The following is a 14,114-nucleotide window of genomic DNA, read 5'->3' as shown; positions in this document are numbered from 1 at the left end:
GAGCAGGCGGTCTCCCACTACGCCAAACTCACGTTTGTGTCTTACAAGTGGGATGTGAGAAGGACAACTTCCAGGGTGTATATGGTTAGGTGAGTCAAGTCAGGCGCCTGCATGTGATCGTCTCACCCCATCACGAGATCGGGCTCCAAAGTTGATTGATCACTGCAGTGGTTGCAATCAAGTCGAGGGAGGCAACTTCAGGCCTACGTGTGTTGCTGTGCAAGTGGCACTTTCTCTACTGAGCCGCACCTCCTTCCTTCCTTCAAATCGCACCTTCTCTCTCATTCAGGCTGCACGTGCTCATATCATCCGAGCTGCACCTTCTCGTCTCCTACTTTCCTCGAACAACAAACCTTTTCTTTCATTGTTGAACAACAATCACAAATCCTACTCTTTATGAACGACGCTTTCGACACCTGATTTCATCGCCCTTGCATCCCCACAGGCTAGCACGCGGATCAGTGAGTTTGACTGCAGACAAGATCGTCTTTTTCGATGTTCTCTGACACAAACTAGCCATCTCGCGTGCCCGTCCAGATCACCAGCCTCTCGAAGGGAGTTTATCTCTTGCTTCACTTTACTCCGCCATTCTAAAAGCTTCCCATCACGCACAACACGCCGCACGAAGTCTGAAAGCGGTCTTGATCCTCGATTTACATCGTCTCCGATCTCTTCATCTCGCCAATTGCGCATGCAAAACACCAGATCTCATTCACCACCAATTGTCACCGCCCGCTGCAGTCGACAAAGACCACGAACATTTCGTCTCAGGATGTCTTCTCCACTTGAAAGTCTTCCCCCAGAGCTCTTTTATGAGATCTGCGAAGTCATCGACAAAAGCGGAGAATACAAGCGCCAGTATCATAAAACTTTTCTCAGTCTTAGTCTCACCAGCAAGACCTGTCGATCTTATGCCACACTATACATCTTTCGCAGACTCTTCTTCAAGGAGTATTCAGCCGCAAAACTTACAAAACACCTCACCGAATGTGTACAAACACTGGGCCGTCTGGGTGTTCTCCATCTTGTCCGCAGTGTGGACATCAGCTTCTGTCGTACTAACCGCTTCCCAAAGACCAGAAGCACGATGGTTGTCGAACTGCTCAAACAGTTCCCGAACATAATCCAGCTCTATGCCCAGCCTCGCAGAGTCCTGACTAAGAGCTTCATTGACGAGAAGAAAACCATCTTGGTCGATCGTGCTTTCAGGGCGGATAAAGAAGGTCGCTACCATTGGATGTACAGATGGTCGAATCACTAGATCTTTTGTCTCTGTCGACACAAATCGAAGAACATGAGGTAACACAAGATCACCCTCATGCCTAGTTCGTTCTTGCCAGCACGAAAAACACCATTGCTCAATCTGTTATAGTCAAAGCTCATCACCACTGCATGACTCGACACGGCTCGAATACACAAGCGGTAGGTATGCAGAGAGTGAAATGCTAAGAGCCGCTGCAGCATATGGCATCTCATACAAGGTAAATTGCTTTTTCGACCAGGAAGAAACATAACTGAAGTACTACATCGATACAAAGTTCTGCAACATTGCTCGAAAGAAGAAAACAAGGATGGCACATTGCTAGCTCAATCGATGGCTGCAAAAGAGACGGGCTATCCACAATGTAAAAACACACATACCATACAAGAACACAACATCAATGCTCTTGGTGTCTTCTAGCATTGTGACCATCCCATCCATGCATATAGCAATCTCATCTAGTGCAACAGTGTGAACAGAATGGTGCCCTCCTTATCCTACAAAACTGTACTCCATGTTCGATAAGACACTTTGCACCCACAATGACTGTCGTGGCAAAGAACTTCACAAGTCTGAGATTTGAAAGACATGCAGTCTCTGCAGCTATATCCTATGTAGCTGTGTGCTCTATATGTATAACCGGTGTGGTCAAATCTTGACATTGACATTCAATCTACCCATCGACGATAAGACATGTCTCTAACCACGAGGATCACCAAAACCACCCTATCATCATGTCATATAATAGCTTATAAACATACCCCCATGTCTAAGAATGTTTGTGGAGAGAAGAATATCGATATCTATAACTGTTCATCAAGAGACAAGGTCGTACCTTCAGTGTTGCTGAAAATTCCAAAGCGAAAACTAAGATGGAAGCAGCTCCACGCGACGAGTTCACAATCCTATATCTTGCACGGACGGTCAAGTTAGTACGGACTTCAAGGATCCTGCTCCGAAGTGTGATGACAAGGACAGTATTGGATTGGAATGCCAAGGTCGAACTCTTGGATCAAGCCAAAAGTGCTTAGATCTAGAATCCCAAGATCTGCTTGATTGTTTGAGCAAACACTATCAAACTCCATTTTCCATGCAAATGATCCCGTCTGCGTGAATCAACACACCCAAGATGTTGTTGCGTAAGATTTCAGACCAATAGTTCATCAATCTGCCGTTGCGAATTATCCCCCTTCTTGATCCATGCCGATCGCAAGTAACCGAGTATCCTAAAGTCTGCGACCAATGTTTCCAAAAGCAACAGCACTGACAAACAGCACACTAGCAATCCAAGTAGCCACGCCTACACTTTCGAGTGTAAAAGTACCCAGCACCAGATCTTGGCCTCTGATTGCATTTGCCGTTGCATTGGCCACATTTGAGAATGAGTGGATGTTTGAAGTGTGAGGCGATGGAATCAAGTCTGGGTTGATGGAAAGAAGAAGACCTGTGCCGGTGAGAGCGACGGTGGTAGCGAGGATGAAGCAGGGGCCTGTGCGGTCGAGGAGGTACCAGATGGCTGGGTTTGCGAGGGCGAGGGTGAGGCTGAGTTGGAGAGGTGATTGCCAGGGTAGACGGCGCTGTGTCTCCGGTTAGTGACTGATACAGAAGAAAGGGAAGAGAAATAGCCATCAAGGGAACTTACAATAGCAAACACAATGCCCACAGCAGCACCAATAAATCTGACAACCTCATTCCAACCAGGAGTCCAATTCTGGCTGCGAGTATGTGTGTCCTGAGCACTACGCAAGTTTCCAGAAGTCCTGTATTCCCTATCCGCCTCAGTCTCACCACTACCATCACTCATCCAAATCGAGTCGACCCAAGGCAAAGCCTGGCCCAAAGCAACACCACTGAAACACCAATAGGCAATATATGCCCACGACTCCGAAGGCATGCCTTCAACCTGCACAGGCACCAAAGTCTTTCTGTCATGCAGATGTGCAATCAACTGGCCGTAAGCAATGCCAGCAAGACCCAATACGACATTTTTGCCGACCATGGGCAGGAACCAGTTTTTCAAAGTCTTCTTCTTGGGCTTTTGTACACGCCGTGTCGAGGCCTCGAGCATACTGCCTCTTCTCTTCTTGCTTCTCATCATCAGAGCGTCATCGACATTGCCGTCGATATCAGCCATGTTCATGCCTTTGCTATCGATGGGGGTCTGGGCACCGGTGCCCCAGGGCGTCTCGTCGCGGTCGGTTGCATAGCCAGCCGGGGAGTAGATGCCGAACAGAGTGGAGGTAGTCAGATTGAGGAAAGAGCGAGTACGAGAGGGCGGAAGGCCTGACTCGTCGGCTCCGGGAGATTGGTTTTCGGGCGTGTCGCGGCCATCGGGGGAGTTGCCAGCCGTCGACGACATGGGGGTGAGGTCGAAAGGACGACGAGGACGGGGTCGCAAGATAGGAGGCGATTGATCGGCCATATCGACTGAGGAGGTGTGTCGTGTGCTTTTCCTCGAGTAAGGTGGTGGACGGGTTCTTGCAGATCTCACGTGTGCTGTTTTTCTAGATATTGTTCAGGGTCTGAGAAAATATCCAAGTCGTGTTGGTACGCGGGTGGCTGCGAGAGTAGAGAAAAGTGCAGTCAACTGTCGTCGGAGATGCAAGGGAAAGAGCGACAGTCAAGTACAAGAGCGAAGAGGAGGGAAGCAACCATCGAATGAGGAACTGTGGGCCGATGATGCTGCTCGCATTGCTCCAGCTTGTGCTTGTGCGCGAAGCGTTGGCATGTGAAAGCGATCACCCAATGGCCTGTGCCCCGCCGCGGATTGCCTGCAGCCATGACCCTCGCAACTCTGACCACATCCAGCCAGCATCTCATCAGGAATCATCAAATTTATGAACAATCCAAAACGAACTTGATACGCTTTAAACTAAGAGTACATGCAACAACGCCTCCATCACTGTCTTTTGTCGACGACTTGTTTGCAAGGATCCCAAGTCCGGTCATCCCGCAACATGTCTACAAGCACGCCCCTCATCCTCAACAATGCGCTGGGGCTCCAAGGACACGCCGCTGCCCTGCATATGCACCCCATCCATTGTTTCATCCCCGCTTCTATACTATCTCTCCCCAGTCACACTCATCTGAAGCCGCCGAATCCTGTGGGTTGGAATCCGGTGGGCTGGGGAATCACGCCGTTCGAGTAAGGTACTGGGCTCGGTGCACTTGCAACCGGTCCCTGGGTCAGCATCAGTCGTGATCCTCCAAGAATCGGTGTGTTGTCCTGCTCCGTCTTCTGAACCACCTCTTTTGACTTGCGCTCCTCGTTGTCCTTCTTGAGCTGCTCAATTGCCATAGCCTGTTGCGACATGTAGTTGATCATGAAGGGCATAGTGAAGTCGTTCAGGCCGTGACGCCATGACAGCTCCATAACAACGTGCAGGGGAATGAGATCATAGCATGCATAGAGCATACCCACGAAGCACTCGCGACTGCCAATGTCGACAAAGTAGCGGAGAAGCTCCTCGACAACCTCAGCCTTGCCTGACATGGCAGCAGTCTCGATAGCATCCTTGAAGAGCTTGTCTTGCTTCGAAAGTGCAATCGACTTGTCCCATCTCTTGGTCTTGCGGTAGATGTTGGCAGCAATCTGTCTGAAGAAGACCAGGTCATGCTTCTCAAGACGCTGAGCAAGAGCAACAGCCTCGTAGTTGTCGTAGTTCTCGACAGAGTCACGAAGAGTCTTGTAGTCCTCCTCCTCGATAAGCAAGTCGTTAATAGCATCGTTCACAGCGCGCTTATTTTGTGTTTGGACGTTGAGAAGGAAAGGCTTGATGAGAGGGATGTTGTCAGACTTCTCAAACATGCGCACAACGCGGTTGACGTCGATGCGAGGAGTCAAAGCCTGAAGCAGATCGGTAAGGAGCGAAGGTTGCTCCTGCAAATAGAAGTTGAGGGCCTTGTAGTAGATTTCCAAGTTGGCAACCTTGACGATAGTGTCCTTGAAAGAGTGGTGCTCCCAAGCATCGGCAGCACGCTCCATCATAGCAAGAGCAGCGTTATCGAATTCATCATAATGGACGTATAAGAAGACAAGCTCAGGCCACAGGTGAGCCTCCTCGCAAGCACGAATCATCTTAGGAATGTTGATACGTCCCCAGAAGATACGCAGGTGCTCCATGACACGCTCGGGGTGGTACTTGGAGAGGGCAATACCCAACTCAGTGAACATACCCATGTGAGCGCGCTCGAGACCAAGTCCGGCCTCCAATAGCGAGATGAGCTCGTCGAAGTATCCGTTGTACTCGTATTGCTTGATGAGGTCCTGGAGCTCTTCGGCGTGAACGATCAAATTGAGACCGCAAATCTGGGCAAGACGGAACTCCTTCTTGGCAACACAGGCCTCGTTGACTTGCTTCCAGACCTTGACGCTGTTGGCCTTGCGAGCACACTCAACAGCAGCTTGGTAGTCCTCGAGGTGAACCAGAGTAGTAGCGAGCTTGGCCCAGTTCGAGATGCTGGTGAAGAAGATCTTGGCAGCCTCGTGGTAGCCCTCCTCGTAAGCTTTGTCACCTGAAGCTTCAATGTCGGCGACGTTGGATGTGCGGAGGAAGTCCTCCAGTTCGCTGAGCTGGTTGGTACGGGCGAAGCAGAAGGCAAGAGCAGTGTCGATGGGGATTTCGCGCAGAGTCTTGCGTGCCATGCGCAGGAACTTGATAAGGTCCTCGTCCTTGCCGGCGTGAGTAGCGATCTCAATGACCTCGTTGTAGTTGGAGGGGTCTTGAGCGCGAATGTAAGACTCAACGGAGTCGCTGACACGGAGACCGTCGAGTTGGGCCTTAGCGACCTTGCTCCAGACCTCAGGAGTATCGACCTGGTCAGCGTACTCTTGCGCACGGTCAATAGAAACAACCTAAGAAGATAGATACGTTAGCATGCTTTGAAGTATGGTAATAGTGCATGACAATTCAAGCAGAGTCATCCCCAGGGAGGCTTCTCTGACGTGGATGATTGTCAAAATGCACGAATCTAAGCGAGCAAGGGGCTTTTTCCATTGAGAGCGCGAGCAATAATGGCTCTCAATGGGACCGACAATTGCCAGTTCGATTTCGTGCCTTCTGATGGTGACTTATCTCGCGACTGCGCTTCTCGGGATAGCAGGGGAGAGAGGGTAAGTGCACAGCAAGTACTAAGCGGGCAGTGAATAACAGGAACTGAAGGGGTAATACTTACGTGATCAACGAGAACATCAGTAGCAGCAGTGTGGTTACCATGCTTCTTGTAGATCTCGAATGCCTCCTCGTACATGCCAACCTCGATACACTGAGTGGCAATGTCTTCGGGGCTGTACTCAGAAAGGGTTTGAATGTAGTTGGCGACACGAGCACGGTCAGACTTGCAAGCAGTGAGCATAAGCAAGTTCTGGAGGTTGGCGTTGTCGCTGAAGGCGGAAGGCTCGAGGATGATCTTCTCGAGCAGCTCGATCAGCTCAGTGGGCATATCGGCGTCAATGAAGGCTTTGACGGCAATCGACACACGCTCAGGGTCTTGCGACTCGGGAACGGCGGTAGCAATGACCTGGTCAACAAGAGAACGACGGTGCATGTTGTTCGAGCTAAGGACGTAGTTCCAGATCTCGAGATCCTCACGCTCGAGCAAGTAACGAGCCTGGGCTCTGAACATGGCGTTGTCGTTGGTGATCTCGATGAGCTCGAGGTCGTTTTGACCCTTGCGGTAGGCAATGTATGCGAGGTTGGGATCACGCTTCTCGCAGTATTTACCAACGGTCAAAGTATCGTACATGTCGTTCTCCTTGAGGAACTTCTCAGGGTCGTTGTTGCTGTCGATGTAAATCTTAGCAAGAGCGTTGTAAACAGCCTGTTGCTGGTTGCCGGCCTGGAGAGTGGCCTCGAGGAAAGGTAGCAAGAGCTTCAGACGATTTCTCGACTCAACCTCTGAGACGAGCTCATCGATAGGGATGACAGTCGAGTCGACCGAGCTCAGGAGGTTCTTGATGATGTTCTCGTCACAGTCAACATCGAGCAGACCACCAATAACTCCAGGGGTTCTGCCAGGGTTGACACGCTGGACGTAGACCTCGATAGACTTGAAGTGCTGGTTCTTGTAGAGGTACAGAACAAGGTCGTGAACGAAGTTGAAACGATCGCAGACGATAATGAGGGGAAGTTGCTCGGTAAGGTTGGCCTCCTTGAGGAAGTTCTTTACCTTCTCACCATTATAATGGTTAGATTCTCTGCAAATGCGCTCAACCTCTTGAATTTGGCCCATGGTGGTAGCGGCCTCAATGTACTTGAAGGTGACCTCCTCATCCTCGCTCAGGTTGACGATACCGCCAAGGTAGTAGTAAAGACCTTCAGCAGTTCTGTACTTCTCAAGCAGAGCGATGATGCGGTGAGGGCCAAACAAGTCCGAGTACTTCTTCGAGATGTTGATGACAGCAGCGAGGTTTTGGCGGATGTTGACCTTCAGCATCTCATCCATACATTCCATAGACAGTTCGAGAGTGAGCTTGCCAAAGAAGTTGACCAGGAAATCTTCAGGAATCTTGTCGGACTGAACAATGACGCGCTTGATGGCTGCAGGGTCCTCGTAGTGTTCCAAAGCTCTTGAGTACAGACCAGCCTGCTCACAGAGGGTGGCAATGCGAGGGCGATCGTAGTGTGTGAACATTTCGTTACCGAGGATAGCATCAGCGACTTGAGGAGCGTTCATCAAGTTCATCTCAATCAAGCGAGTCTGGAGGGGACCGTCCTCTTCTCTGTTAGCCGAAAGAACGTCAAGACCAAACGCAGTAGCCTGCTGGATCATGCCCTGAGCCATAAAGACATCGAGGACACGGGATGTGTCGATAAGGTTGGCATCCTCCTTGGCCAGTGCAGTAGCAAATTCGGCACCCTTCTCAGGGTTGACTCTGACGATGTGCTGGAGAAGAGCGTTGAAGTCGGGTGTGTAGCCAGTCTCCTTGGAGTATGAGAGGATTTGGTCGAAGTTGCCTGACTCAGCCATTGCGGCGATAACCTTTTGGGGGCAACCAGCTTCCTTGTAGATTTGCATGGCCAAGTTCAGGTCGTGCAGACGGACGATATCACCCAGCTGCTCGGAGCAACCAAGCTTGCCCTCGCTCATCCACTTCTCAAGAAGGTGCTTGCGGTTCTGCTGCAGGACAGGTCTGGCCAGCTCGAGAGTTTCGTGCTGGTTGAGCTTGCCCTTGTCAAGCAGCATACCGAAGTATTGAAGAATGACGGAGAGTTGTCCAGGCTGGGCTTGCAAGGCTTTGAAGCGCTCGATGGTCTGAGGTGTGCGAAGGAAGCCATTGGGAGAGTTGGCAGCGGTCTTTGCGGCATCGGCGTATTGGCCAGAGGACAGGAGGTGTTCGAAACGCTGCTGGTAAAGCTGGTCAGCACCGGGGAGGCCACCGCGCGAGGCCAGCTTGTAGGCAAGCTCGGCGTTCTCGGGGCTCTGAAGGAGGTAAGGGATGACAGTGTTCTCGTCGAGGCTGACGGACAGAACCTGACCCTTGCGGTTGATTCCCACGATACCAGAAGACTCGCTGTCGGGGCATGTGGTAAAGACGGTCTCACTTGAGATGCGGTTCATGAAGATGACGGTACCAGTCTCCAAGTCGTAAAGGTGGATGAAACCGTACTTGGTCACCAAATAAATGACCTTGTACTTCTCCGAGACCTGCATGGAGACAGGGAAGTCGCTGGCGGCTTCTTGCGGGAAGTAGACGTCCACGGCTCTCTTGGGGAAGACAGGGTTGCCTTGCTGGTGGTCGATCTCCACAACGTGGAGCTTGGCGCCTGTAGCGGTACGGTTGCAGAAGGTGAAGACCTTTGTGTCTGCAGGTGCGCCCTCCAAGCGAATGGTACCGAAAGCAGCGGCGTGACCCTCGATTGCCTGACTGATACCACGGTCGCGAGAGTAGAGCTGCATATTTCCGACGACGCGACCGCCTGCTGACGAGATGGAGACAACAACCATCCACTTCTCGTCTTGGCTGACTCTGTAGTTGATGATCTGGGAGCCCAGGTTGGAGTTGCGGTCGAACATTTTTACGGGAGCAGTCTGGCTGGGGTCGAAAATGTCCCAGTGGTAGACGCTAGTCTCTGTGACCAAACCCAAGCTCTTATCGCTGTACCACTTCCAGAAGACGACGTCCTCGTTCATGGTGGCCGACTTGAGCTTGGCCTTTGCGCCCAGGTCGAAGATTTGCAGAGTGCGCTGCTGGGCACGCAGGGCGATAATGTCTTTTGACCAGTGCATGATGGCATTGTCGGCCTTGATAGGGCGACGCACGACGCTGTTGTTGTTCTTGAGGTTGACAATAACAACCTCGCCCGAGGCAGTGTCGCACACACAGACATAGTGATCTGATTCTAATGTCTGCAGCAGGCGTCAGCGATTGTCGAAGTAATGACTGCAGAGAGGGTCTTACACAAGAGTTGAAACCAAAAGATTTGGGCTAGAGGATCGAGGTCAGTGATGTTTGTAGTATAGGATTGCGACGGGTGAACGAACGTCAATGTTGAGCGCTGTGAGCTGTCGAACGTTGTCAGTGAAGGCCAATTGGAGCGAGGCAGGCTTCATACCTGTAGCAGCTCAGTGAACTTGATGGGTAGAGCAGCCATAATGGTATGTGTAGGCGGCTACCTCATCCGGCGGCGGGATCAGGAGCTCGTGTAGGAGGAACGTGGAGCCTTGGGGCAATGGCGGCCCTGCGAGTGAAAAGTCGTAGAAGCGTTCACTGTCAGATGCAAGGAAAGTCGTCAAGACGTCAAGCAAAAGCGGCGAGAGAGTGAAGCGGGAAGGTCGGGAGTGAATTAGGTAGAAGGTGGGTGTGGTGGATGTTGATTGCTGGGGACGACTTGAAGCATCAAGCTGGCGCTCTGGCTGGGCGCTGCTTGCTACGTATTGCGATCTCCCCAGAGTCTTGGCGTCTCGGGCAGCCAGGCGAGCACAACCATCTTTTTTTGTCGGTAGAGAACAATCACTGGGCACCCCTCCAACTCCGTCATCTCACCACTTTGTCCACCCCTCTCGTCGCAACAAAGACACCGCTCGCTCTCTAATAGACGCCTATTCTACTGTCGCATCTTCGCAACTTTTATACAACCGCAATCATGGCAAAGGACTCTTGGGGTACGTCGCATCCCCCCACTACGCCCGCGTGCCCACCAACGCTTGCACAACAATACTAACTCATAACACAGACGACGAGGAGTCTAGCGGCTCAGCCCCTGCCTCTCCTCAGATTGTCGCCCGCCGTGGCAAGTTCGACGACGAGGAGGAGGACGACGTGAGTGCGACCTCGAAACGTCTTGCTGCCCAACACTCACTGACACCCCGCACAGGTCCTTGATTCCTGGGATGCCGCCGAGGACTCGGAAGTTGAGAGAGAAAAGGCAAAGAAGGCCGCAGAGGCAAAGGCCAAGGCCGAAGAGGAGGCAAAGAAGAACCACAAGACCAAGAGTCAGAGAATAGAAGAGAGAAGGCAAGAGAACATGCGCAAGAGAATGGAAGGTCTTGACTTCGAGAGCGACGAGGAGGACGAGTCCGAGCGCAAGGCTAGACTGCGCAGAGAGCAGAAGGAGTCTGACCTTAAGCACGCCGAGGATCTTTTCGAGGGTATCGGCGTCCCTGCCAGCCGCAGCAACCCCAAGGCCATCACTGTCGCCGACGAGAAGCAGCCCGGCAACGCCATCGACCTCTCGGCCATGCCTCTGTTCAACCCCACCACCAAGGACCAGTTCGCCAAGCTCCGCGAGACTCTCGCTCCTCTCCTGGTGTCAAACGTTAAGAAGGCTCAATACACCCTTTTCATGCAGGAGTTTGTCAAGGACATTTGCAAGGAGCTCCCTAGCGACCAGATCAAGAAGGTTTCCAGCGGTCTGACCACTCTCTCCAACGAGAAGATGAGAGAGGAGAAGGAAGCAGCAAAGGGAGGCAAGAAGACCAAGGCCGCCAAGACCAAGACCACTCTTGCTGGTGCCAGAAACCTTGAGACCGACACTACCGCCTACGACGATGGTCTCGATGAGTAAGTCAATCTGATGCTGTGCAGATGTGTAATGACAAATTGCTGACTCTCGACAGTGACGATTTCATGTAAACGACGACCGAAGGATGAGCTGAAGCCAAGTTCGATTTCTAGCACACTGGATTTTGTTTGTGGATAATGGATAGAGAGTACAGGAAGCATTTGCACAAGGCGTAAGGCATTGAATGCATGCTCCAACAAGTTTTTGATATGGCAATGTGGGCGTTTTAGTTGACTGTTAGACAAAAAAGCTGCATCACTCTACCCATTATTTGGCTGATTAAGAGTGCCCTCCCGTTGCTAATGCTTTCTTGTCAAAACTTTGGGAGGTCGTCAAACCACTCTTATATGTTGAGTATTGTGCATTATAAGCTGCGCGTGTGACAAACTTTAGCAACGGAGTGAGGGCTAAAAGCCGAGTTGAAGTGTGGGGACGGCGCGAAACGCAGATCTCGGACCAAATTTATTTTATTCATCGATTTTTCGGTCGTCGACATTGACCAACACTTTCTGTGGTCGATTCTTCAGTATGATTTGAGTCGCATTCTCATCAAAGCGTCCATAAATACCACATCCCCTCGACATGGCGTCGCGACCCCAGGATCCTGTCGCCGCCGCGGCTAAAGTCATTCGCATTATTCACGGCAACCATGCCGCCCAAAGCAGATATTTGCATGCATTGAGAGTCACTCCTGGCGAGAGCCATCCAGAGACAAAGGCCATCCTGCAATGTATGGCACAGGAGGAATACCATGATGTCCTCACCGACCTCGAAACGTCTCAGAAGACTACTTTCTTCGACAAGGTAGCCAACATGAGCGAACCTTCTGAGAACCCTTCGAATCTGGACAAGGACACTACGAAGCTCTACTTCGACGCTCTAGGTCTTAAGGCTAAGGGCCTGGATTTCAAGGACGTTCGCGCAGAGGTCAAAAAGCGCCCGGCTGCTACTCCCTCAGCTCCCGCCAACTCAGCTGCTGCTCCCGCTCTTCCCTCTACCCCTGCCAATCCTAAACCCTATCGCGAGATGGACATTAAGGTCAAGGAATTGAACCTGAAGGACAAGCCCGCTCAGGAAGCCGTCAAGCCCATTCCTGCTGCTCAAAAGGCACCTGCCGCGCTGGCTCCTCAATCACAGAAAGAGAAGAAAGACAACAAGAACAACAAGGACAAAAAAGACAAGAAGAGAAAGAGAGAGGAGGATTCTCCGAAGGTCTCGAAAAAGCCGAAGACTGAGGCTGAGGTAGCAGTTGGGGGTTCCCAGAAGAGACAAAAGCGTCGAGAAAAGCAAAAGTTGCTGCGCGAGAAAGTTGCTGCAGGCGAGGTACCTTTGATTTCGAAACCGGCCGTCAAGGAGACAGGTGAAACTGAGAAGACTCCTGCAGCTGCACCCCCAAGCGTCAGCAAGGAACAACTTCCAGAGAACAAGGATGTGCAGCTGAACAACTCAGAGGCTGCTCCGTCGGAAAGTGCTGTGCAAGCCCACCCTAAAATTAAGAAGGTTAGGAGAAGTAGGCACAAGTCTGAGAAGCTGAAGTCGAAGCCCGTAGAAACCGAACAACCCATTCAACCATCTGCTGCGGAGCCTCAAACTATTTCTGAAACTGAGAAGACTGCGCCAACTGAAGGCGGCAAGAAGTCGCGGCGAGCACGCAAGGCGAAAGCTGCCGCTGCCGCTGCCGCTGCTGCCGCATCCTCTGTGACCAATCCAGCTCCTGTTGCTGCGCCAGTTTTAATCGAAGAGCCAGCACCTGCGGAGGAACCGGTTCCAAACGAAGATGCTGCATCATCATCATCCTCCTCCTCAGATGAAGACGAACAAGATGACGACGTACCGGCCATGGAAAGTACAATGTCAGATTTCATCAGACGCACTGCCCTACCAGTGTTGGGCAAGCCGACGATATCAGCAATCGCCGATCCATCTAGTGATAAGGAAAATGAGCAAGAGATGATCTCTCCGGATGACGAAGATATGGAAGCAATCGTGCCCGAAACTATCATTGGTAAACCTGAGGAAACGTCTAAGGAAGAGGTGAACGATGGACTTCCAGTCCATGATCCGATTCAAAGGGAGTCATCCTCGGAGGTGATACATGAATCTCCTTCAACCAGAGAGACCAGCGTCTCTTCGGACGAAGAAGCACCAAGCCCTCCCTATCAGCTAGACCAAAAGAAGAGCAGTCCGGTTGTCAGCAAGACAGATTTCCCGAAACCAGTATCCTCGAGCTTCACGTCTGCTCCCTCGCAACCTGCTCTTTCGAAGCCCAGGATCCTCAACTCTTTCAGCAAACCACAATCGTCCTTTACTTCGACAAAATTTGGTTCCGTGCCCTCAAGCAACAACAAAAAGTCTGTCAATGACTCCTTTGCCGAGTTTGCTGCCTTCGCTGCTGGCAAGAAATTAGGCTATGACAGTAGCGACGACGATGATGACAGCAGCAGTAGCAGCAGTAGCGACAGCGATGACGAAAAGCCAGCTCCTGTGCAAGCTCGCAAGCTAAGTTCTGTGCGCCGGCAGCCTTCTCCTGCGCCTCCAATCAGCCCAGTAGCTGAGCCTGAGCCTTCTGCTATGGAAATCGACACCGAAGTTGACGCTACACAAGAACAAACAAACACTGACGCCTTGCCGATCGATGTCGTCATGACTGACGACCAGCAGAACATCAGTCCGGCAATTGATCACAATGACATTAACCCTTCTATCCAAGAACAGGAAGCAGAGCAAGTTGACGAAGAGGTCAAAGACGAGAGCTCGGGAGGTTTCCAGTCATTTCACGAGAGCACTGTGCCAGATGGTGCTCCCTCTGCACAAAGCCCTCTCCCGGACATCCCAAGCCCTGAGGATTT

The 14,114-nt window shown here is 51.6% G+C and overlaps 4 protein-coding genes across 4 annotated transcripts; 2 read left to right on the top strand and 2 right to left on the bottom strand.

Moving 5' to 3' along the window:
* Positions 1–772: 772 nt before the first annotated feature.
* Positions 773–1,261, top strand: M437DRAFT_88762 (uncharacterized protein; the record flags this gene model as incomplete). Its single annotated transcript, XM_041028898.1, has 1 exon — positions 773–1,261. One exon carries the CDS (start codon positions 773–775, stop codon positions 1,259–1,261), a length of 489 nt encoding a protein of 162 aa, XP_040875321.1.
* Positions 1,262–2,487: 1,226 nt separating this feature from the next.
* M437DRAFT_59778 (uncharacterized protein) lies at positions 2,488–3,683 on the bottom strand (the record flags this gene model as incomplete). The annotated part of the gene is made up of 2 exons (XM_041023635.1): positions 2,488–2,838; positions 2,904–3,683. The coding sequence occupies 2 exons, from the start codon at positions 3,681–3,683 to the stop codon at positions 2,488–2,490; spliced, it is 1,131 nt and encodes a 376-aa protein (XP_040875320.1).
* A 660-nt stretch (positions 3,684–4,343) lies between these two features.
* Positions 4,344–9,855, bottom strand: M437DRAFT_59674 (clathrin heavy chain; the record flags this gene model as incomplete). The annotated part of the gene is made up of 5 exons (XM_041023617.1): positions 4,344–6,116; positions 6,437–9,610; positions 9,663–9,689; positions 9,734–9,766; positions 9,817–9,855. 5 exons carry the CDS (start codon positions 9,853–9,855, stop codon positions 4,344–4,346), a joined length of 5,046 nt encoding a protein of 1,681 aa, XP_040875319.1.
* Positions 9,856–10,347: 492 nt separating this feature from the next.
* Positions 10,348–11,268, top strand: M437DRAFT_79151 (eukaryotic translation initiation factor 3 subunit J; the record flags this gene model as incomplete). Its single annotated transcript, XM_041027117.1, has 3 exons — positions 10,348–10,366; positions 10,438–10,523; positions 10,579–11,268. 3 exons carry the CDS (start codon positions 10,348–10,350, stop codon positions 11,266–11,268), a joined length of 795 nt encoding a protein of 264 aa, XP_040875318.1.
* Positions 11,269–14,114: the final 2,846 nt, after the last annotated feature.

The sequence above is a fragment of the Aureobasidium melanogenum genome (assembly GCF_000721775.1).
Source record: "Aureobasidium melanogenum CBS 110374 unplaced genomic scaffold scaffold_34, whole genome shotgun sequence".
Classification (NCBI taxonomy): Eukaryota; Fungi; Ascomycota; class Dothideomycetes; order Dothideales; family Saccotheciaceae; genus Aureobasidium; species Aureobasidium melanogenum.
Note: the sequence above shows the minus strand (reverse complement) of the source record. Positions and strands in the feature narration are given on the sequence as shown.